Source organism: Sprattus sprattus (assembly GCF_963457725.1).
Source record: "Sprattus sprattus genome assembly, chromosome: 11".
Lineage (NCBI taxonomy): Eukaryota > Metazoa > Chordata > Actinopteri > Clupeiformes > Clupeidae > Sprattus > Sprattus sprattus.
The window spans coordinates 7,373,552-7,398,090 of NC_137909.1; the positions used below are offsets into that span (position 1 = coordinate 7,373,552).

The 24,539-nt window shown below is 45.0% G+C and overlaps 1 protein-coding gene across 1 annotated transcript; it reads right to left on the reverse strand.

Moving 5' to 3' along the window:
- Window positions 1-1,881: 1,881 nt before the first annotated feature.
- On the reverse strand, window positions 1,882-23,030 carry fgfr1b (fibroblast growth factor receptor 1b). Its single transcript, XM_080847673.1, has 17 exons — window positions 22,515-23,030; window positions 17,182-17,380; window positions 11,239-11,325; window positions 10,852-11,024; window positions 10,113-10,236; window positions 9,690-9,880; window positions 8,522-8,666; window positions 6,240-6,430; window positions 5,756-5,901; window positions 5,521-5,642; window positions 5,221-5,331; window positions 4,918-5,108; window positions 4,543-4,665; window positions 4,290-4,360; window positions 3,914-4,051; window positions 3,547-3,652; window positions 1,882-3,226 (listed from the first exon to the last, which is right to left on the reverse strand). The coding sequence occupies exons 2-17, from the start codon at window positions 17,318-17,320 to the stop codon at window positions 3,050-3,052; spliced, it is 2,235 nt and encodes a 744-aa protein (XP_080703799.1). The 5' UTR covers window positions 17,321-17,380; window positions 22,515-23,030; the 3' UTR covers window positions 1,882-3,049.
- Window positions 23,031-24,539: the final 1,509 nt, after the last annotated feature.

The window sequence follows — 24,539 nt, forward strand, 5'->3', positions numbered from 1 at the left end:
AGGCACAAGTTTAGAAATTCAAATATCGCTATGTGTAAATATATTCCTTTTGATGTTTAAGGAAAAAAAGACAGACAGTTGCCTCACCAGCCTGTGTTGCAATCCCTAAGGCACTAAAATGCCTTATTTAGAAAGGAAAAAAGTGAATTTCTTAATTTTATCTGAAAATGAAGACAACAGGCAGCCGGGCAGAAGTGTCATGAAGGTCAACTGAATCTTAAGGCTAAGCTCACAGCAAGAGCTAGAGAAAGCAAACAAAACATTAGCAAAGAGCCATATGGACCAACGTGACTAGGTGTCGTGTTTGCTGGCCAAACTTAGCACCTGGACTCCCAACGGATTTATGAAACCCAAACAATTGCATGTGTTTGGACAAATGTTTGTCAGAGAAACTCAGCCACGACTAAAAAAAGGTGTCGCAAAGTGGCACTTGAGGCCCTGTATGTACACAAGGCCTTCCTTGGCCATCTGTCTGAGGTGATAATGGAAAGCACTTAATTGCACCTCACGGCCCATTAACCCCTCATAAAGCCAGGTGTGCAGCCTATACATAGAGTTTTACTGGGCATCTAATGGCAGGCAAACCCAGGCATATGCTACTTTTAACAGCCTTTAACCCATTTCCAGGAATTAATACAATTATGCTGTTGTCCTCCCAGAAACAGGAGCAACTCAGGGGTTTTTCACAAGTGTTCGGAATACAGGGCACTCCACAGAGTCCTGTCTTAGCCTCGCAACATGTTCATGAGCCTGGAATTTGATGAAGCTCCACCAGGCTCATGTCTGTGCTTTCCCAGTGTCAGCAGGACAATGCACACTCTGTGGTTGAACACATAGGGCGTTCCCACTAAGTCTCATTTGTCTCTGTTGTTTTATGGCTGGGTAAATGTTTGGGTTGCAGAATGTCAAATGCACGTGCAAAAGACGGCTAATAAACTGAAATCCCTGCAGAACCCCAGAATTTGTAAATTTTTTATTGTTCGTTTCGTGACGCACTGGTGTCCTCCCCAGTCGATTGGCAAAACCTGCTTCCAGAGCACTTCAGCTGTCCTGCTGGCTTACATGAGTCAGCAAGCAGTTTGAACTTGTCAGGGGCAGGAGCTGGAGCCAGAGCAAGAGCAAGAGCGAGGCGCAGGTGATTTGTCTGCCTCTGGCGTGGGGACGCTTGATGGCCTGTGGAGCCCAAACGCCCTGCTCGTGATTGATGGCACACTGGTGTGGGTGAAGAACACTCTCTTTCCACCATTAATCACGCGCCCTCACAACAAAACTCACAGGCACTCTACAGGGCTGGACATTCGCTCTGAAGTCAGCAACTCTTCACAACTGTCCTAGCCCTCTCTGCTGTCCCGAGCCTACCTCTGGACAGACAGCACGTTTGGATCACCAGCCGTTTCTGTTCCACCTGCACCACCTAAAATAAACACCCTAAAGACCCGCAAGTCAAACACACTCAATGGGGCAAAGTCCAATTTCAGTTGTGTTATTAATATTCCTTTAATAGAGGTGTTTGCCATCATGCTTGGTTGAGTTGTACATAATTGCACAGCCACTATATAAACATTAACACTATGGCATATTATTAAACAATAAGATGTTATCACCATTGGAGTCCATATAATCTTAGAATTTCATTGTCCTCAGTCCTCCGACAATCATTAACCAGTTGTGCCCTTCATCGAGAGTTTAAACCTGTGTTGACAGGTGGAAACATCGGGTTAAGATGATTGTCAACACCAACTGCCAGTAAATGCACATCCTACCAGAGGACACATTTAGATATAAATTCTTGATATCATTTTCAAACGGTTCTTAACTTTGGCCTATGGAACAGAAAGCACTAGGACACTATGTACAGGTATGTAGTATGCATCATTAAAAGAGAAGTTGAGGATTAATCAGATGCACTTGGTATGTTTTTAATTACATTCTTTAATGAGATATGGGTCTTTTAACAATCTACATTGCTCATTGTGTATCATATGTTCATGGTAATGACCTGCAAATATAGTCCATTTTACGTTACTGGCACAAGTTTATTCCGCAACAAAATATATGCACAAGGTATCATAAGGAATTACAAGCTCAACACCTATTAATACAAACTGGCCTGGATCAACATTAGCTTATTCTCTCTCTCGCTCTCTGGGAACCCTCACCCCAACTAACTTTCTCCTTTCAAAACTATATTTCATTGACTGCGTTAGAAATGAGAGACCTCATACAAAAATAATTAAAAAGAAACAAGTGTACATATATATATAATAATATTTATACAATTTAACTGTATTTACAGACAGCCAGGGCTGTTGGGTAATGTATTATAGAAGACTTCTTTCTTTCTGAGGTTTGGTCTCAAATATTAAGGAAAAAACGGCATACAATTACTCTTTATAAAAGGTAGGGTGATCTTTCGACTAAAGTCTCTTCTCGAATGCCATGGGGAGCCTGAAGTTTCTGCAAAATAACAATGTTGGGCTCCATTCCGTTTAGGCGAGATGTCCTTTCCTTTATAAGTCTACCCCATTTCTGGTGCCTTCCAGAGTCTCCACGTCAAACCCCCACTTACAAGTGCAAGGGTGTTTCTACGAGGCCAAAAAGATGAATGTGTTTAAAATGCAAAGGCAGAGCAACAATGTCAGCTGAATATGTAGAACACTTCCTGCCTAGAGGCCCTGGCTCCCCCTCAGAGTCGTAACAGTCCAGCCAAGATCTCCAGCTGCTCGTCCAGTCGCTAAGTCATCATCACTCATTCCTCACACAGCTGACATTGGCCACTTGTCCATACCCAAGCTTAATCGGTCAGATGCGCACCCTTGTTGTAACGTGGTGGGACGAGGTATTTTAACTGCTGAAAAGCTGCTTAATGAAAGCAGTGAGCAGACCTTCAGTCTGATTTTCCATGAGGCATTGCTTTAGCTATGAGTCTTTCCTCTGCATCAGATGCCAGACTGAGAGTGACCGTCTCTGTGTCTCTGGACCTTTGGCTGGAGATTAACATGAAACCTGGTAGAAATGGGAAATTCCTGTGGCATTTTCAGAAGGGCCCTCAGTGCTTCCTGAAGGCCCGGCTGGAGTTTTGGGAGTGGGGAACCGGAAGGCAGGGCTCTTCGGCCCCGGCATCTTGGGAGAAGACGGAGTCTGCCTCGGAGGAACACGTGGAACTACGGGTATCCATGACGACGTGGGAATACGGATCCAGACACTCTGACAGGTCCAGGTACTCCTACGAATGAAATCACAAACAAGGGCAGCATTGCTTTAGTGAGCCAGTGTGAAATACAAACTGTCACTGGGGCTCAAATACCACAAACATAAAAAGGGAGGGGGAAAGATCTCCTGACTTCCATAGAGTCTCATTTTGCCAAACGTAGGTTGACCATACGGTGCTGTCAGCATTTTTATTTATGGTAGGTAGTGTGTTTTCTCAGAGCGGATTCCAGTAAATCCAAAGTCAGAGCCAAGATTTGCAGAGTGAATGCCAATATCTATGACATCTCAGCCAATATCTACAAACGTGTGTATGAGTAGGCCCAGTGTCATCACCTGGTTGGATGTCATGGACAGGATGCGGTCTAGGTCTTCTACCAGCTGTTTGAATGTGGGTCTGTAAGTAGGAACAGCATGCCAGCAATCTTTCATCATTAGGTACCTGAGGAGGAGAAGAAAGTCCCATTTATCTCAGCCAATACTGCGAACACTGTTTTAGTACTCTGAGGTAGAGACTAGGAAAGAAAACAGTTGCTAATGGAAACACAAACATATTTGGTAAAGCCCGGCGGAAAAAAACTAACAAACAAGAACCCGACCAAATATACAGATGATAATTAACCTAATATTTATTGAAATACTCTTGAAGGGAAAGCTATACAAATAAGAGAGACTAAATGTTGTGCCATGCTGTGAAACCTACAGCTCCTGCGGGCAGGTCGTCGGCCGGTCCATGCGATGGCCTTCCTTCAGGAGCTTGAAGAGTTCCTCCACAGGCACCCCAGGATACGGGGACCCACCCAGGGTGAAGATCTCCCACAGCAGCACCCCAAAAGACCACCTGACACACCAACCACGGGTAATGATGAAACATGAGAGATTTAGATTTGGGTGAATTTACTCGACAGAAATAAAGTGGACACTCTTTCCAGACAAATCTATAGTAGTCTCAAATGAGTGATACATTTGACATTAAACACTTTCTTGTACCTCTCCCAGGCAAATCTGGCATTCTACCAACTTAGTAAACAAACCCTGGGAGGAATGAATTAATCAATTGAGTTGTACTGATGACTCACACATCACTCTGGTGGGTGTAGATCCGGTCAAACAAAGCTTCGGGGGCCATCCATTTTACAGGCAGGCGACCCTAGGAAGTGGAAGGACGTTTATGTTAGCATTCCCTCACATCAACACAGCATAGCCCAGTGACCCATAATGATATATCATCTCAAACAGTACTGTCAAGCACTGAAATTATTATAAATATATCCTAATTTCCTCCAACACATAATAACGCTTTCATCTGTAAATGATGATTACAACACTCACATTTGTCGTCTTCTTGTAGTAATCTATGTGGTGGATGTCTCTGGCCAGGCCAAAGTCTGCTATCTTCATTACATTGTCTTCTGTGACCAGGACATTCCGGGCAGCGAGATCTCTGTGAATACACTAATGTACAACACACACACACACACACACACACACACACACACACACACACACACACACACACACACACACACACACACACACAGTAAGGCCAGCTGCTAAGCATTCACAAGCTTTTTCAATAACAGATTTTACCGGAATATTCCCTCGACTCCCATGTTCCATGAATCAAGGTGGCTCTAAGACAAGGCTAAACCCAAGCTAACTAAAACAGGCCAAAGACAGCACTAACAGTTGACACACAACCCTCACCTTTTTGGATGACAGGTACTCCATGCCCCGAGCCACCTGATAGGCACAGGACACTAGGTCTTTGATGCACATGCTCTCCAATGACACCTCGTCAGGGTTGTAGCAGTACTCCATGCCAGCAGGTCGTCGCTCACGCAGGTATTCCCGAAGATTCCCTTTGGAGGCGTACTCCACAATCACGTACAGAGGCCCTGGAATAACGATGGATAGCATGAGATGATTGCGAATGCCCCGTAGAACATGGACATTAGGTCTAGTGGAGAATTATTCTTATTCATAGTAAAGGTCATAGAGCTCTCTCACCATCCTGTGTGCATGCTCCCAGCAGGTTGATAATGTTCTTGTGTTTCCCAATGATCTTCATCATCTCCATCTCTGAGATGAGATCTGAGAGATCTTTCTCTGTGGCATCAGCTGAAATAAAAATTCCATGTTATAGCAACCAGTACTGTGTGGTTGAGGTTTTGTTGTATGAGGTTCAAATATCTAAAGTGTAATAAAAAACATTCTGTCTTCTCACAGACAATGGCACTTAAAAAAAAAATATTGTCTAAAAAGTCTAGAGTAATACATTTAGCTGAGTAAAACTCCCCCATAACTCACATTTCAGCATCTTGACAGCCACTTTGGCCAGACGGTTGGGCTTCTCCTTGTCCAGCCCCAGGGTCTCCCCCATGACCACTTGCCCAAAACAGCCCTCTCCCAGGGGTTTCCCAAGAGCCAGCCTGGGAAGACAACAACAGAGACAAGAGTAAGTATGTGTACAGAGATGCTCTGATTTGACTCTCTGACTGTCACACCGCTAAGCGGTGAGCGGGTGTTGTGAAGAGGCCTTTACCTGTCCCTGGTAAACTCCCAGCGTGGGTCCTGGGGGAGCTCGTACTCAGTCACCCCCGGCAGCAAGGTGGTTCCGCTGGAGGAGAGGCGTGAGGGGCGCACCAGCATCGCCCCGGAGTGCAGAGAGGAACTGGAGTCCACAGACACCTGCAGGCGGAGAGGGAGAGGTCAGTCTTACTGCACTCACGGGTTTGGGATGAATGAAAACCAGAATTGAGTAAGAGAGAGGGAAAGGAAGGCCAAGCCATGTCCTGCTCAAGGGTGTGCTTTGAAGGCAGAAAGCAGAGGCTATTGGGATCATGTAGTGAATTAAATAAAAAATACCAAAATAATCCAGCTAAGAGAGGCTCAGGATGTTTGCTTATTGCACATCGTCCTCCATTAAGGCTTCAGCTCAGCGTATTAGTCCAGTGCGTTCAGCCTGAGCGGTACAGAAAGAGCTGTTAATGAGTAGAGCTTCAAACCCCTTATCTACTTTCTGTTACCTGCTTGCGGAGGGGCATGCTCTTGGCCAGCTTGTGGACGGCCAGCTGCCCGTTGAACTCGCTCTTCTTGGAGGAGCTGCGAAGCTTGACGATGGTGGCCACCCCGGCCATGATGGAGATGAGGAAGAAGCCCACGCAGTAGATCAGGACCTCCAGATAGGTCTGGCTGGCCACGTCAGTGGGGGGCATGGCTGGGAACAGGGTTCAAGGAGGTCAAAAGGTCAGATGGCGAGCCCACACCGGGGCACATATAAACACCACCAGAGCCGCCAGGTGTGACAGATCTGTTTACCCAGGGACAACTCAAAGTTTATTTAGATCGTTGTGTCAACCATTCAGCTGCCACCCATTTGTCGGAAGTGTACAAGAACAAACACACACGCATGCATGCACACATAGACACACACACACTAACAAGGGCCCCTGCTTTATTTCCAACCAGTGCATTTGACACTATTGGCACTGAGCAGAGAGGACAAACTCCTATTGTGGCTCCATAATGGCCCCTTTGTGGCGTAGGATTTCGCCCCACATTCTCCGCCGGTGTGAGGCTGCAGCCGTGCCCTGCACAAGCATGAAACGGGCCCGTCTGCGCCAAAACACCCTGGGCGGCCACAATGGCACAGGCCTACAAGCACATGCCTCTATTCTTTTACATCAAACGCAGGTCTACTGAGAGAGCCTTTGGATGGGCTGTGCGGTGGTTGCAATAAAGAGGCTTAGATCAATCGCGCACACACACACACACCCACACACACACACACACACACACACACACACACACACACACACACACGCATGCTAACACATACGCAGGCTTAAACATCATGAATGGAGTGATAGGGCATTTCACAGTAATAAAATGCCATCAGTATTAATAAGAAGGCAGGAAAACAACACTTCAACTGCAATGCCAACGTCACAATGGTAAAAATAGCATCCATAATGGAAGTACTAATGGAAGTCTAGAGAGCTATTTTAAAATTACCTGTTTGTATTTTTGGTTAAAATATAATGTTTAAATATAATGTTTTATATAATGTTGTTTCATTTATAATACTGGCAAGCAGTGAATGTGTTCACTTATGAGTCAAAGCTACACCAAAACACATCAAACGCAGGTCTACTGAGAGAGCCTTTGGATGGGCTGTGCGGTGGTTGCAATAAAGAGGCTTAGATCAATCGCGCACACACACACACACACCCACACACACACACACACACACACACACACACACACACGCATGCTAACACATACGCAGGCTAACACACACGCAGGCAAACACAGGCAAACACAGGATAACACAGGATAACACAGGATAACACAGGATAACACAGGATAACACTTTGAATACGGGACAAGGTTAAGACATGAGGAATCAACATAAATTAGCATTTAGTAATTTAGCAATAATTAGCAATAATTTCATTCAGAGAAAAATCACACAAGTGGTCACACTTGTGTTTGGAAGATGGCGAGAAGCCTTATCATTGTGTTCATGTGTGGACCAACCAGGAGGTTGACATCACAGATGTAAATGATCAGCTTAAACATCATGAATGGAGTGATAGGGCATTTCACAGTAATAAAATGCCATCAGTATTAATAAGAAGGCAGGAAAACAACACTTCAACTGCAATGCCAACGTCACAATGGTAAAAATAGCATCCATAATGGAAGTACTAATGGAAGTCTACAGAGCTATTTTAAAATTACCTGTTTGTATTTGTGGTTAAAATATAATGTTTAAATATAATGTTTTATATAATGTTGTTTCATTTATAATACTGGCAAGCAGTGAATGTGTTCACTTATGAGTCAAAGCTACACCAAAAAGACAAACGAAACAGGATAGAGGAAAAAGAGCATTGGGTGTCAGACACAGCCGTCACTGTACCGGGCCCGGTCTGGGGGTCCAATCATTGATCTGTTTTAGAAGTCAAATTGTTTCTTTGTGGGCTTAATGTGATAGAAAAACTTGTAAAATTATGGAAGTCTATGATTGTTTGCACGTTTAGTGGCACACATTATCAGGTTTGTTTCATGGTAGGCCTGTCTCGGTGAATGGCAAAGATTCAGAGCAGTCAGGTCCAAGCAAATACATTCAATTTGTGTGTGGCAGGGTTATCTTCAGCAAATGAGTTATCTAGCACAAACTAGGTTTTACTACAGCACAAGTGTCTGACACGAGAGAACAATCACTGAGGTAAAGATCCAGAATAAAAGAAATGAAGAGAAAGCCACAGAAGTAGATCTAAGGAGGACAGGAAAGCACCGATACCTTTGACAACAGTCAACCATGCAGAGTGATGCGAGAGCCCGATAGAATTGCCCGCCAAGCAAGTATACTCTCCAGCGTCCTCAAAGGAGACATTCTTCAGCAGAAGGACTTCCATCTCCTTATCCGTGGTATTTACCCCCGCAGCCTGTAAGAGAACAGAGAGGCAGAACCCCAGACACCCATAATGTCAGGAGGAGGAAAGGAAGAGACTGGAAAAGAGGGGCAGCCCTGTAAAGGACACTGGAGAAAGGGCCGCTCCAGGGGGGGAGGAGGGATGGCCAAGATCCACCGGACCTCCCCAAGACCCGATCTCCAGTCCCAATCCCCTCAACTCAGAGGGAACACGAGTGGCTTCAGAAAGCAGGAGCAGAAGGAGCACCCTCACCAAAAAAAAAAAGAACACCCCCAAAAAAACATCTGATGCGCTGCACTGCACTGCCGCGTCACCGCCTAAAGAAGGAGGAAGCACACCTGTCCACCACCAACCCACAACCACCTCCATCTCCACACGCGCCAGAGATGGGCTACATGGAACTCTCCATCAGCAACCTAGAACTTTCATTCAGCAACAGCCCCTTGCTGAAGCCTTCTTGCTAAGTCTGCTGGGAGGTTCCATGGCATAGTTAGAGAATCCAAGGGGAAGGAACTGAGAGATAGGGAGAAATACACTCATGCTCATCCAGGCCTGTGTATTTGCCGGCGACGGCCCATCTGAGACGTTTACCTTGAGCCTCATGCTTGAGGACAGTAAGCCAGGCCGACTGATTAGCCTCTCCTATATAATTGGACACTTTGCATATATACTCGCCACCCTCCTCCTCAGTGATATTGTAGAGGGTCAGCACCTGGGTGTCCGAGCTATTGACCCCCGAGTGCTGGGGACCACAAGATAAAAGCAGCCATGAAAAAGGAGGTTTTCTCATGACCGAAATGGATCTCATAGGAATCACAATCATTATTCAATATTTTACCTCTGTAAGTTATTATTGGTATCATACTCATTCACACTTCAGACTTAAAGCGAACACAAATGGACTAATCATTTTATGATAAAACATTTGCCAGGCATCATATTTTATGACTTTCTGTTTATTGATGCAATTCATTGAGAAAGACTGTCAAGAGTTTCATTTAAAGCCCCCTCCAAACAAAATTGACTGTTTCTTACCTTGAGAATGCGAACAAAGGGCAGGCCATCGGGCCCCACTCGACTCCCATTCACCTCGATGTGCTTGAGCCACTGGATGTGGGGCTGTGGGTCACTGAACACCTTACACACAAACTCCACGTCGCTGCCAACCACCGCCGTGCGGTTAGCCGGCAGCCCTGCGTACAGGATGGGCCTGTGAGGGGAGCGCTCTGTGGAGAGTGGCGTACAAGTCGAGAGGTGAAGAGAGAAACATAATCCAAACCCATTTCCAGAAATCCAATAGGTCCACTTGAACGATGTTCACTTAAGTGGATGGTGTCAGCTGTCCTTGTCCAGCATGCATTACCTTCCACACACTCAGTTGCAGTTGTTGTTCTGGCCAAGGCATTAGTGTCACTATTTATAAAGTTCAAAAAGAGTAAATAATAAGTTTGAACTGACCTACTACATCCAGCTGGTAGGTGTGGTTGATCATGCCATGCTTGTTCTCCACCACACATGTGTAGTTGCCCTTGTCTGAGGGCACCACCGACTCCATGATAATGGTCCACATGTGCTCCCTTAGCTAAGGGGGTGAGAAGGGAAATGTAGGCAGTTAGCAGATGCTGAAAGCACTGGTTAAACATAATAAATGTGGGAGAGTAAACAACACATTCATGACGACATTTTGCTACGCCATAAATCCCTTTGTCTGTTTATCTAAAAAAGAAAATGCCCCTTTCACCACACAGTGCTCGTTTCCTTCCAGAACAGCAATCCATGATAACCTGTGACGGCTTTCCTCGTAGGGCTGACGGGAGGAGAGTAACCCGTAACCCAAGCCTGCGGTTGTGTTTGTGTGCACATTTTAAACGAGGGTGGGGTGGCGGGGGCCTGCTCAGGTGGCTCCCCTGGGGGCATTCCCATTTCGGAGCTCACACCTGCCCATTGTGCTGGGAGGTGTCAGCTTCTCTCCTCATGGCCTGGTTGTAAGCCACCCCTCCCTCCTCCCCCCCCCCCCCCCATCCCCCCCCCCCGCCCGACACACACACACACACACACACATACACACACACACACACACACATCCAGATTGTGATTGAATGTTCAGCATGAAGCTGATAAGATGGCTTTAAGTATTGGTTAGGGCTGGTCAGGACTTGGTCAGATGAAGAGATGAGAGCAGAGGTTGGTCACTCACCTTGAAGCCACCGATGCGTTGGTCCCGTTTGAAGTCTTTGCCGTTCTTTAGCCAGCGGAGACCAGGCGTGGGGTTGCCCTCTGCCTGGCACCGGAACTTGACCGTTTTGCTTGCAGGGACAGCATGTAGCTTCTTCTCCATTTTCTCAGGCTGAGACCACCTCGGCGCCATAGCTGAAGAACAGGACAGGATGAGAGGATGAGAGGATGAGAGGAGACGTGCAGGAGAATAGGACGTTAGGCAACAGGAGCGTTTACATGAATAAATGACTCATAGCTTCTAATGCCATATGACGAACTACATAGCTGGGATTCACATACATTCACACACTTACATATTTTCTATACATGAGTACCCACAAAGATGTGCTTGTGCATTTAGACTTACGTAGAAGTTTCTGGCTGCTTGATAGTTTGTTCTCTTCAGAGGAAGATTCATCATCGTCCTCATCTTCAGAGGAGGCCACTGCATCAGCTGCAGATAATGAGAAAAGCATTAAGTGTTTAGTGAAGACGTATCCTCTTTTTCAGTACCCTCCATTCTCAAATTTATGACACTCATTACAACAATATACACATATGACACATAGGTTTGCAAGGTCAAAGCATCTTACTTAATTCCCATATTGATAATCATCTTTAAACACTAAATAACGGTGTTTAAAAGATGTGTGTATACTTTGTGTAAAAATAACAAAATACAAACATTAAATGTTAATTTAAGGATCTTTTGATTAGATATTTGCTATGCCACACAGTTCAAAAAACATATCCTTCAAAGTCTTCCTGCCTCTCCCAGCTGTGGCCTCAGTGGAGAAGGCCTGGCCCTGACCACTGTCCACTTGCGTCAGTGGCGTACACAAACTCAGACACCATGAGTCACCGTGGAGGCTTCTCTTCCAAGGCGCTGCTCATCACACTGCCCTACTGTGAGGCGATTCATGAGCAGATGCCTGCCAGAGGCTTCAGCAGGCCTGGATTCAAGAGTGCATGTGTGGGGCTCCGAGCCCCATGTGCACAGGCTCCGGGCTAGGGATGGTGCCTTGACACAAGCAATCAGCATATCTGGCAAATGCATTCCTTGCAAATACCATTTATGGCTAGTGAACCTTGAAGTGAGATTCCTAACCAAACATAGGACTCGTTTCAGTTGGGGGAAGGAAACCGCTCAAGGGCTTAGCTCACTCGGACTTTCACAATCTGTGACCTTGTGACCTTGTTCATGGGCTTAGCTCCACAGGGGTCATTGACACATACCTACACCCGCATGTGTGGCACGTACCTGTGACGTTCACTGAGAAAAAGGCGCTGTGGTTGGCCAGAGGGCCAAGGATAAAGCAGCTGTACAGGCCCGAGTCAGACTGCACCACCGCCTCAATCTCCAGCTGGCCGGCGCGGAGCAGCATTCGATCTCCGCTCGCTAAGGGTGCCCCCTGCTTGGTCCACCTGACCTCCTGCTGCGCCTCCTCGTGCCCAAGGCACGGCAGCACTAAGCGCTCCCCGGGGAACAACATGTACGGCTCCATTTTCACCTCCGACTGGACTGGTGGTAGATGAAACAACAACAAAAGATGGCATGCATTGGGTGTCTGGGGCTTTGGGGACGAGGAAAGAAAAAAAGATGTTGTATTTTTTCCAAGACTAGCGGGACAATGGCAACTCAAGTGAGGAAAACCCTAAACAGGAAAAAACGCCACCAAATAAAAGTGTGCACCAGACAATAAAGAGCCACCACCGACCAGAAGATTCCCCTGAACAACACACATGAGCCAGAGAGAACAAACAAATGCATCCCTCCATCAAATACATTCTGAAATGTATCCATCTCTACATCATTAAGTCCCAAATTCATAACATAATCAAATTCAGTCATTGGGTTTATCTTAAACAATGGAGAAAAACTTCAGAGGAGCATAAGTCAGTGAAAAAGGTGAAACACAACTGTAGGCACTTTGAATGGGAAAAGGAAACAGTTTAAAGATTAACTTCTCCTATTCATTAAAGCCATTTGAGATTGAAATGAAGTTGGTCTCTTCATCTAAACACAATAGCCAGAGAAGCTCTGATGCTATACACACAACTTTTCCCCCCTTAAAATACTCATTCAAAACCAAAACAGCCATCCTGCCAAAGGTCATCGTAATTGTCAAACAAACCACTCCCCTTCCTTTTGTCTTAACAAAATGTCTGTAACAATGCAGGAGGGTCCTGTGGCGAATGAAGGGGGCTGGTGGAGTAGCCAGGGGAGGGGGTGTTTAAAGACAAGCATGGAGGCCTGTAACAGCAGGCCCCACTGCCAGTTGTCATGGAAACCCTACTTGAGCCAAGTGGAGGTATTTCCTGGATCACAGGCCCCTTAATCCCAGCAGGAAAAAGGGCTGAGGGGGGTAGGATCAGCTTTCTGCTTAAAACCAAACCCTGAGTGAAGTGCAGGAGGCTAGGAAGAGAGTGAGCTGAGTGAGGGCACGTCTCTCCCAATTCAAATTTAGATCTGATCTGGAAACAGTGTGTACACCACCCCCACCCCCCCCCCCCAATCCAACCCCCATACAAACCCTTTCCATCCTTGGGTTAATCTAGAGTATACTACCTCGTTTCCTCCAGAAGTTTTTCCTGATAGAACTGCTGGTAAACATTCCAGTGACTTATCAGAGCAGAGAAATCAGTGATGGGAGTGCGCATGCTTGGGCCTACACAGCCCTAGTAGAGTCAGCATCAGTGTGTTTCGTGTGATCTTGTTGGATTTACTTTGCTAAAACCTCTTGTGATTATATCCTTTCACTCATCCGACTAAAAAACAGAATGTTCAAATGCATCTCTTTACTCCTGAGAATACAACAAATGCATCTTCCCAAAGTCTCTCACAATCTTACCCTACTTTGGTAGCAAACATCAATACTATGGGATCTGACTTTTAAGGATCCAATGGCACAGCCCCTCTTCATAAATTACATACAAAGCATTGTAATTAAGGGTGAGAATTGGCAGCAAGCTTCTCAGTCAGCCTGTGTAGGCCTGTATTCAGAGCATATCTCTGAACATAAGCACAGACCACTGGACTTTGAGCAAGACAGAGCAACCATGAACAACAAACACGAACTGTTCCCTTTTCAAAATTGGAACCAGTCAACAACACACTGGGGGTGAGCATGATGCAAGGGGAAGGGCATAAAATCTTGAGATGGAGTGGCATAAGGGTCGGAAATTGAGAGCAGCTTTTGCTTCTGGAATCCCGCCATAATTTGAAGAAACAAGCCCAAGTTCAATTTAGATGTTTTTGTGCGCTGAAATAAAACAGGATGTTGCGGGATTGCAAGACAAAAAGGTATTATGTACATGAGGACTTTTGACAAAGAAAGAAAAAAATGTAGCTGAAAAACAGATGGTTGCATGTGTGAAGCTAAAAAAAAATGCTTTCATGGAAGGAAAAAGAGGGGAGTTCGGTCTGAAAGGAGTCAGGTTTTTATTTGGGCTGGCATGTCATTTCAGAGCCAGCCTGACCAACCAAAATATTCTGCTCAAATTCACAGACAAACATCACGTCACCCCTGCCTGAGGTTCATCCTAAAACTGCAGGTCTGAACTAGCCAAGCTCTGAAAAGAAAGAGGATTGAGTTTCAGTCCCTATTCAGCAGGGATAATTCAGACCATCTGATTTCCTAAAACTCTTCTCACAAAACCTCCCAGAGTTATGCCTGCCATGTTTTTTTCTGCTCACAGTCCCTTTGTGACACTTTATATTTTCAGACTGGCTGCACAAACTGCGCTCTACTGCAAAATGCAGCTAGTTCAATTGTGTGTGACGGTGTAGTTAATCTACCAGATTTGGTGTTCGGCATCGAACTTGGCCAAGGTTCCACAGAGGAAGCAATCGGCCTAGTGGATTGCTGTTGGGATTTCCTGCCTGAGCAGTAAATACTGCAGTGCACTGCCAGACTGCAGCTTGCAGGCCTCTTGCTGAAAAGTATTCAACACTGCTGTAAAAGCAGGCAGGAGAAAGGAAGGAGGGAGATAGAGAGAGAACGAAAGAGAGGAAAAACAAATCAAAAGGGAAACGTGGAAAGTCCGCGGCTGGGTTCTTTCCCTGCCAACCCACAAGTCATGAAATTAGGGTGCTCTGTCACTCAAGCGGTGTGACCTGGTGTGTGTGTGTGTGTGTGCCATGAGGTGATGTGAGCCAGCATTTCCTTTCAATGTGCCGATACGCTGTGTGAATTACCACCACAAATTTCACATAAGTGACGGGTGAAAAAAGGCGGTATCACGCTGGGCTATCCCAGAGAAAGACTATCCTTCCTCAGACTATCGAGCTGGACTACTCCCTGGGCTCTCGGAAAACAGATCGCCGTGATAACTAGCCGGGCTGCTCCCTTGGCTCAGGCCGACCATCAATCCCCGTCCCTTTGCTCATTCTGCCGGAGAGAACTCCCATGATTCCCAGAAACATGATCTCCAAGGTGAACATCAGCCTGAGGGTGGAGACCCAACCTTTTTTGTTGTGTTCCCTTTTTTTTCTTGCCACTGGTACGTTAATTTATAGTTTCCCTGGCAGATAGCTCTTCCCTGCCTGACACCAAATACCTGAACAATACAAAGGGAAGTGCACTGGAGAAGACCCTCCCCCACACTCCCATCTTCCACAAAAGACACAGCCAGATTCCTACACTTCCATACGAACAACCTATGATAAAGACCTTCATTCAGCTTCCACATACAAACACACTTGTGTGCTTGTGTACTCACCCCCGAGTATAGGCACCCTTCAAACACAGACCAGAAAATACCCTTCCAACCCAGACCAAACCAGAGTGGACTGGGAGAGACACTGGCACTTAAGCACAGGGTATAATTCTCTTGGCTCTGTTTAAGCAATTACGCTCAGTAAAGTTTCTTAATTGCAAGCAATTTCAGTCATGGCGATCCTTGCTGGGCTGTACTCATCAACCAACGATTAACCCTTAAATTTGAATGACAAATAAAATGTGAGTAAGAGCGAAGACTTTGGGAGTACAGTCCCCCATCACCATACTGTGGAGCCACTATCATGCTAATTGGGTCTGTCTTGCTAAGAAAAGGCTACATGGAAAAGGCATTCATGGAAAAGCAGGGTGTGCACTGCGAGCTCACACAGTGAATCTGAGGCATTATTTCATGAGGTTGAGACCCTTTCACATACTGAGCTCATCCTTTCAAGTCTGTCGTTCAAAGACTATATAGCCTGTGTAATTCAAACATCATGGGAGGCAAGCAGAGACCCAGTCCAACTTCTCAGAAAGCATGCACAACAACAAAAGCCAAAGAACGTGTGAGAGAAAAAAGGAAAAGACCAGGGAAAAAAGAAAAACTGCAAGTGATTAGCATCTGGAACGTGAAAGCGTAAAGGGGCCTGATGAGTTCCAGCCATGCTTGTTAACTCCACATCAAAACAGAGCTGGCAACAGAGAGAACCTGGAGCCGCCAAGATGGCTGCCGCAGAAGGCGGAGACCTCTGTTAGCTTCACATCAAACGACTCCATATCACTTTTGACCAAAGCCATTTCAAGAGAGAGCCAGGCATAAATCATTCACGAGAACCCCCTTGCTCAAAAACAAAAATAATCTGGAGGCTATAAAAAAAAGAATGTTCATTTGACACATATCAGTACTAAACGCACCCATATCTATAACATGTCCTCATCTTGGCTTAGCTGTGAAACTGAGCCATGCTCAATGTCTCACTGTCTTGTTGGAGAACAGTCATGTTTGGACCAAACTTATTGAAAGAGCTGACAAAGACACTGTCATCTTATACAAGTGGAAAAATTAAACAAGTGGGCCGTGGGATAATGAAACCAGCGCACCAATTCCAAGTTTCCAGACGATTCTGATCCAACATGAGAGAAAGTTAAACCCCAGAGTGGATTTTAACCAAATCATAAAGTGGATAAACGAAGCCAATGAAGGAAGGATAAACAAAGACGTCATTCCTGAAGCACCCTTAAATTCTTCTGTTAAATTGTGCGTGTGTGTGTGCGTGTGTGTGTGTGTGTGTGTGTGTGTGTGTGTGTGTGTGTGTGTGTGTGTGTGTGTGTGTGTGTTAATGCATTTGTTTTCTAAGAGCCCAATTCCCCACACATTCACATCTGGCTAATCCCAAGGAAAACAAGAAGAAACTCCAGGGCAAAGGTAATAGCATGTCCATGCCCTTCCTCCCTTTGTACAACCTCTACAACCCAATTCTTGACCACACACACACACACACACACACACACACACACACACACACACACACACACACACACACACACTAGTGGCTGAGGCCTAAGGCGTGCAGGGATCTGTCAGTAGGTACCTTGATCGGTGACGGCTGGTCTAGCTTGTGCCCCTGTCGGCAGCTGGGTCAGCACGGCCCACAGGAGGAGCAGACTCCATGACAGCAGCATTCTGTGGGTGCCCATTATGCTGGCAGAGGCTAGGCACGGGCGACGCATTCAGACAGCTGGGGGCATCAGATCAGCACAGGGCCATCTGAACTGCTTCAGGTGAGTCACCTGTCAGGGGGAGAGAACACGTAAGCATCAAACAGCCAATGGGACCACATCAGTTCATTAGAGAGATGTACATTTAGACTTCTTGATTATTAAGAGAATAATGCTATGCTACGCCTGCTATGTCTATGATAGTTTATGATCACACCTCATCTCAAAATGTATCAGTTTGAAAGTGACGGACCCCCCCACCCACTGCCTACAATAGCATACTGAATTCAAAATGCTTATGGACAAAAGTCAGTGAGTTCAAGGTCTTTGAAGGGTCATGAGACAGCCACAGTGAGTGTCTCCTCCTGACAGCGTCCACTGACAACCAGTAGCAACAACAGCCCTTCTATCCATAAAGCTCTGGGTACAAAGGCCAGATCCATCTGATTGGCTAAAACCATAAAGGCAACCAGTTATAAACTCCATCTGGTGGGCACTAATGCTTCCTCTTAAACCACAGTGCCTTTCAGTGCTTATTAAAGCCAAAGAAGATTAATGAGTTTTTACAGTACATTTCTCCAAAATATACACACTAGGACTGCACAAGTGGCTTCAATTTGTTGTGCATAAAAAAGCACTCTCTGGTGAAAGAAATGGGATGTGGTTTTAGGCTTCAACAACCTGTTCACAAATAAGACATTTTAAGAGTTAAGATTAAAAGATAAGTCTGTTTTGAAAGATCTCTGAGTAGGCCAACTTGGGGCCAGCTAATAAACCAATAGCTGTTAGCAGCGCTGCTAAGGGCAGCTGGGAGTAGGCGTTGAAAGGTGGTCTACGAAGTGTGAAGCACACATTTGTTAATGTCCCCCCCTAGGGCATGCCACTTGTTTCCTTTCAGAGGCCAACAACGCCTCAGGCCAAACCAAACGTCCCACAACAAAGCCCTCGCTATCCAAGAGTTGTTTTTAATGCCACCCTCCTCCGACCATTAGGCAAATTACCATTTGCTCCCACTTGTCCCCTACCTCTGAGAACTCCCCTGAGAAAAAGTGACACACACAACTCTAATTAGATCCATTTGTTATGCTTTCCCTTATTTTCCCCAGAGTACCTATATCCTTATATCTATAATAATATTTCTATATATTATTTTCTTGTCTCTGGAAACCACATTTGGGGGGAAACTAAATCTCTCTAGGAAAGTGAACAGGAATGCTGAGGAGGTCTACATAAGGCCAAATATCTGGTCTTAACTGCATGTGAACAGGGCTGAGACAGGTCACACTCATGTCAGCGCACTGTGTGGCACTCATGGTGTAGGCGGGTGGCTGTAAAAAGATACAGGACCCTCAGGTCAACTCTGTTTAGGGACATGCCCCAATTGACGTATGTCTTCATGTCCCATCACGTTTGAGCCTCAGCCCACCCCCCCACTCCTTCTAAATGGAGAGAGAAGTAAAAAATAAACTTCCTCTTTCCCTGCTTCACTATCCCTGTTGAGACGAACTCGTAAAAGTGATGAATGAAGCGTGTCCATACATTACAGAGGCCTGATTTTTACGGCCTCAACGGCAAAGTGTTCATCACACTTGGGTCTTCGTCCTTCAGAGTTTTCCTGCACAGTGATAAAAATGGCGATGTGGGCTCTGACCCTAGATGAAAAATGCCAAAGCGGCCGGGTGCAGCAGGTTTATGAAGACATCATTAATGCAGTTCACTTCACTGAAGGTGCCCATAACTCTCTCCAGCAGTACATTTTAAGAATCTCTTAAATTAATGAGAGCCTCCACAAAGATTTATGGAGAAAAAAAAGTTACTGCTGTGACTTTCCAATGTAAAATCTCACTGTCTTATATGCATTTCTGGCAACATAAGAAACGTCTCAACAAAAACAAGACTGCATTAACCAAAATTATTGGAATGGCAATAAATGGTTTGGCAAACAGAGACTGAGCACAATCATACTTCAGATTATTTCCAGCCTTGATTTGTTTACCTCTCCCAAATGTCCTAAACTCAAATGATGTGTCTCACACTCAGCTGCTTGGCCCCACACACACACAGTTTCTCTCCCTATGTTTTAACACCAGTGTGAACTGGCACGATGGGCGTCAGCAGGAGCGAGATCTTTCTGGAAGATGATGAATTTCACCATCATACACGAGGGATTAGGAAAGGACCGTCTGTGCCCAGCATTTGTGAACAGGAATATTTTTCTCATTCGTGACTGGCCTGGGACCAAGTGGCTAACAGCTAAAAAAAACTGGAGCGGAGTGCTACTCATGTCCTGTGAACCCCTACAAATGGCAGTCGTTTCTGGAAAGCAGATTCAACTCTCCCCCACAACCCTTTATACCTCTTCTCGGAATGAGATTCCCTCCCTCCTGAAGTCCCTTTCCAGAGTGCCTCACCTATACACACGACTCAGAGCGGGCTTCCCGTTCCTGCTGTCATAGAAACACAGTCAGCTCCACCTGAACGGCTCTTTGCCAAAGTCTATTTCCTGTGTGGAGCAAAAAATACCACAGGAGGTACCTCACAACCATGGAAACAAGACGTTTTGAACTACTCCTATTGGCTCATATATGAGTAGTCGTTTAAATGTCTGTCCCAGACCTGAGGGATTTTACAGTGGGGATGTGATTGAAAGGTTGAATTATGTAACAGACCAGAACAAAATCTGGAATGGAGAAAACTGAAGGGCTTACAAAAAAAACCACAGTCTACATGTTACCAAAATCAGACAAGGATTAGTTAGAAGTTGTGGCAATTCTTCAAATGCCATATATGTACACGCAGTAAAATACTGAGCATTAACAAAACCATTAGTATATTAGGCCTACATACTGCCCAATTTTTGTAACCCAACCGCATTGAACCCTCTTCTGTCTACCTTGGCTTGGGTGGGGGTAGCTGGGGGTAAGGCCAGTGAATAAGCCTTTTGTGATAATTAAAGGTTGGGCCTACTCTCTACCCCCCTGTGAGCCAAGCCCTTGCTCTTAATTACTGCACTGCCGCATCCATGCATGACATTCCTCAGCTCTGTGTTTGTTTTCCGAGACAGGGAGCCTGTCTCTGCTTAGTCTCTTCCCATCCATCCTCCTTGTCTGCGATAACTCATCCGGTCGCCTTTCACCTGTAGCTGCTAAGACTCCCATGGAAGTCCCCTAAAGCCACCCATTATATGGCACCTCCAGGCTTAAGGCCCCTTCTATTGGTTGAGAGTTTAACTCTTAAGAGCTGATATGAAGTAAAGCTCAACATATCCAGCATAAATGACAATGTTACTGAACATGCAACTGAACACATACTTTATATCTGTCTGGTTAATGGGAATAATTAACACACATAATCGACAAACTAAATACATAAATGGTGCTTGGTGCAGACCATCTACAAAAGCCCTCAAACAATATCCAAGGGGACCAATGATTACTCCAGTGGCCCACTGAGGTAAGAGACATCTTCTTTCAGCAGGAGTAAGACCGCCCTCTTGGAACTATACAGACAGCTCCCTGAGCTTGCTCAGGAATGGCATCCCATTCCTCTGGTCTTATCAGAGCACAGAAAATGACACTGAAGCAGCATTAGCGGGAATCGGCACTCCCAGGAACCGGCAGAGGTAGTCACAGTGACTGACCTGGGGAAGGGGAGGGGGTGACGGGGGATGGGGAGAGCAGCCTAGCCTGACCAGGTGCAGAAACCGAGCGGGCTCCTCTTTCAGTGCAAGGCAAAGTTAGTCATTCAATTTGGCCTCCTTCCAGATACCAAGGAAGGGTATGCCACTTAGCTAAAACTCACAGACTGAACAGTGCTGAAACTGCCTGGGGCTCATGCCAACACTTCCAACACCTCATGCCAACCTGAGGCTACCAGAGCTCTGAAGACAAAGAAAGAATTTTGCCTTCTGAAATCACCAATCACTCATAAGCAAGTCCCCCAAAATTCTCACCATTTCTCATGTACATATTTCATCCCATGCGCTGTGTAGCGGCACTGGGCCAATCAACCAGTTTGTCAATGAGGAAAGCATTCACTGCTGGATAGAGCTCAACCACTCCAAAATAAGTTTAAACATCAGAAATATAGCTTATAGAGAATTGAAGTCAATAACTAAATTAGTTCGAGACCTGTGGAGCACTGAATGACACTCCAATATTCTATGTAAACGGCAACCAGAGTTCTGAAATACAGAAAACGGTACATGAGACCATCATCAAATTATGTATCAGTAATCGAACAACTTTGGGGTGTATTTCTTCTAGACTATAGCAAATAGGTCTACATATCGACGACCCCCTTAAAACGTCACAGGGACCATTTTCATGTTCATTGGTATGCAAATAACCACAAATGCCAAGACAATGAGGTATTCTTATGCTCCTCAAGTTGCAAGGATGCTGGATTTAATTTCATCATTCATTTCGAAAATTTAAAGAAAGGAGCACAATCCGAATGCAGTATTAGAGAAATAACTTTATGCCAAATATAATTCCCCAAATAAGCTCTTTGACCCCGATAGCAAGTGCTGTAGCCTGCGACAAGATGAAGTCTCCAAGTTTTATTTGAAACACTTTTTAAAACCTCAATCTTGTGTGGACCTGCTGAGAGCGTTCCATGCCTTCTAAAATCAACATGGCAAGATACATTTATAAACAGAACTGTATCAATTTGCATGTTTATGTGTCTAGGGGAAACCGCTGGGACCACATGCAGCAGACATGCACACCCTAAATCCACCAGCGACCATAGTTGTTCATTAGGCTCCCTCATTACGATCTAACTGATAGAGCCAAAGATGTGCAACAAATTCGGAAGCAAACTGTGCGTTTGTGGACCATATATATACTGTATCTCCATATTAACTAAGCACGACACTCGTGTAACAGAGTTGCACATATCAACAACGTTTACTTGTTGTCATGGGGTAGGGTACATAAATCGAAGGCGAACTAGGAAGTATTTCGCCCACAGAATAAATATAAGCCAAAATATTGTATGTTGATAAAACGTCAATCTTGACCGTGTGTTTTCGTATCCATTCGAAGAGGAAAGGCAAACAAATACGAGACTCATAAAGCTCAATAGCAACTCATCGCATTAGCACAGGTCCGTCTTTTTTTTAAGTATTCGAAAATAAGTGTTTGTGACAATAACCCCATGGTAAGCATCGTTGTAAATCGAACACAGTCGCAAATGAACTTACCCAATAAATCCACGTATATTCTCTGTCAATGAGTTGGAGATAGAGTAACGTTGTGCGTTCTTGTAAAGTGCAGCAAATCCTAAATCCCGTAATAGTTCGAGTGGCAAATGCTGGGCGCCACAATGCCTCCGGGAATGTCCATATAACGAAAATCGAGAAGAACGGAGTAAAACCTAAAGTCACCGTTCAAACATTAGGCTACTCGCGTATTTCCCTTAGAGAGTAAATTGATAAACCCAAAAGGTTCCGTAAGTGGATTAAAGTGCATAAATGAGCATTAAACTGTAACTATGCGCATTTCAACGAACCTCATCTTAACAAAACCGTGGGAAAACTCCGCTTTATTGTCTTGGAAGGGGGATGGCGACGTGTTCCCCCTCTTCATAGAGCAAAAAAGTTATTTTTTTCTCAACAGGGCTAAAACCAGTCTCTTTTCTTGCAAAACAGACTAACAGCTCATAATAAAAGTGTATGATTGCTGGTCTTCAAGCCTCACTATTACGCTTTCAACCTTTGATTGCGTTTCAACCTTGTCTCATGCTCCAGGCTGGCCGTGTGAGTAATACACTGAAGGGCGCTGCTGTTAGCATACACGAAGAAACCTCCCACTTGAAAGAGTTCAAAAGTGAAGCAAGTTTTAACCTGGCCCCCTCTTCGTCCTCATCCACCCACACCTCAGCGACAGTAGGCCTACTCAGCCATCTGTATTGGTATACCGTCTCCAAATACACATTTAATTGTGAAAAATTCCAAAGCTGATTCCATGAAGAATGTGATAATAAAAACTGATTCATTAATTTAAAAAAAAAATCGATTATATGTATCGACGGTATCTATGTTGGGCCTAAAATGATTTAGCCTTTTCAGGTCAGAACATCAATGAGGAACATATCGGAGACACAAGGGTGGACTACATTCAAACACAGGGAAGTCTGACCCTTAATGAAGTTGCCTGACCCTTTTTAAACGCCGGAATAACAATTCCCCACAGCTTCTAGTAAATTGATGCAGATGCCTTGTGGAGGTTAAAATTATGAACTGCAAAAAACACTAACGGGTGCATTTACGGTTATGTCCAATAAGTGCACAGTCAACTCATTACCCTGAATTCATCAATATCCCCTAAGTGGCACGTAACCCAATTGCTGACATTAATTGAGTCTCCTCTTTCCCTAAATAAAACAGTTCCCCACAACATGGATTGAAACCCATAACCAGTCTTGCATTTACTGAAATGAGGGTTTAACCCTGTAAATGATAGCCTGCTATAGGAAAAGATAGTGTCCCCGTTCCTTTTGAAAGCCAGTCGGTACTATATTAAAACCATCCAGCAGGCTAATGCTGAACTTTGCATTCTGTTGAAAATTATTTTTATACCGAACAGAGCATTTTACCACAAAGGCTGGGTTACTACTTCAGCGAATGGAATGCAGTAAGTGCATGAAGAATTATTTATAGTATACTACATTCATTGAATTACATTGAGAAGAATTCATGAAGTACATTCAGATATCATTTTTATCCACAACTCTTTGTTTTACGTGCACATTGTCAGTTTAAATAGTCTTTGTACTTATGTATGCTTGTATTCAGGAGGTTTGAAGTGCCAATTCATTCTTATTTTCTATCATTTCAAAGAGAACTGCTATTATCAGAGCTGACGGTAAAGACCCCCCTACTTTAGGAAGTCAGAGTTTTGTTTAGATTGCTTTAATACAGGGACCACTATGGGAATTAACCATTGTGCTCCATGCCAGAAAACAGCATTGCAAGTTCAAAGCAGTGGCAAAAATAGATGTGATCTAATCAGCTGGAGAAAGATTGGCTCAAAGGAAACGTGCATTAAAAAGCCTCCAGTGCAAACCCTATATCCATGCCTGTGGTCATATCTAGCAGCTCTATTTGGGTCTGACAGAACCCCCCCACCACCTCCCCACCCCAATGTGAGTGTTTTGGACTTCCTTTAGGTCCAGCAGCTCGTGTTTACGACTCGATACAGAGAGTCCTGAGGTGAGCCATAGCATG

Coding starts and splice junctions, on each gene's coding strand:
- fgfr1b (XM_080847673.1), bottom strand. CDS start 17,320: ATGCGTCGCCCGTGCCTAGCCTCTGCCAGCATAATGGGCACCCACAGA. Junction 11,025..11,238: donor AAGCAGCCAGAAACTTCTAC/GTAAGTCTAAAT, acceptor CCTGTTCTTCAG/CTATGGCGCCGAGGTGGTCT. Junction 5,332..5,520: donor GGCTGTCAAGATGCTGAAAT/GTGAGTTATGGG, acceptor TTTTTATTTCAG/CTGATGCCACAGAGAAAGAT.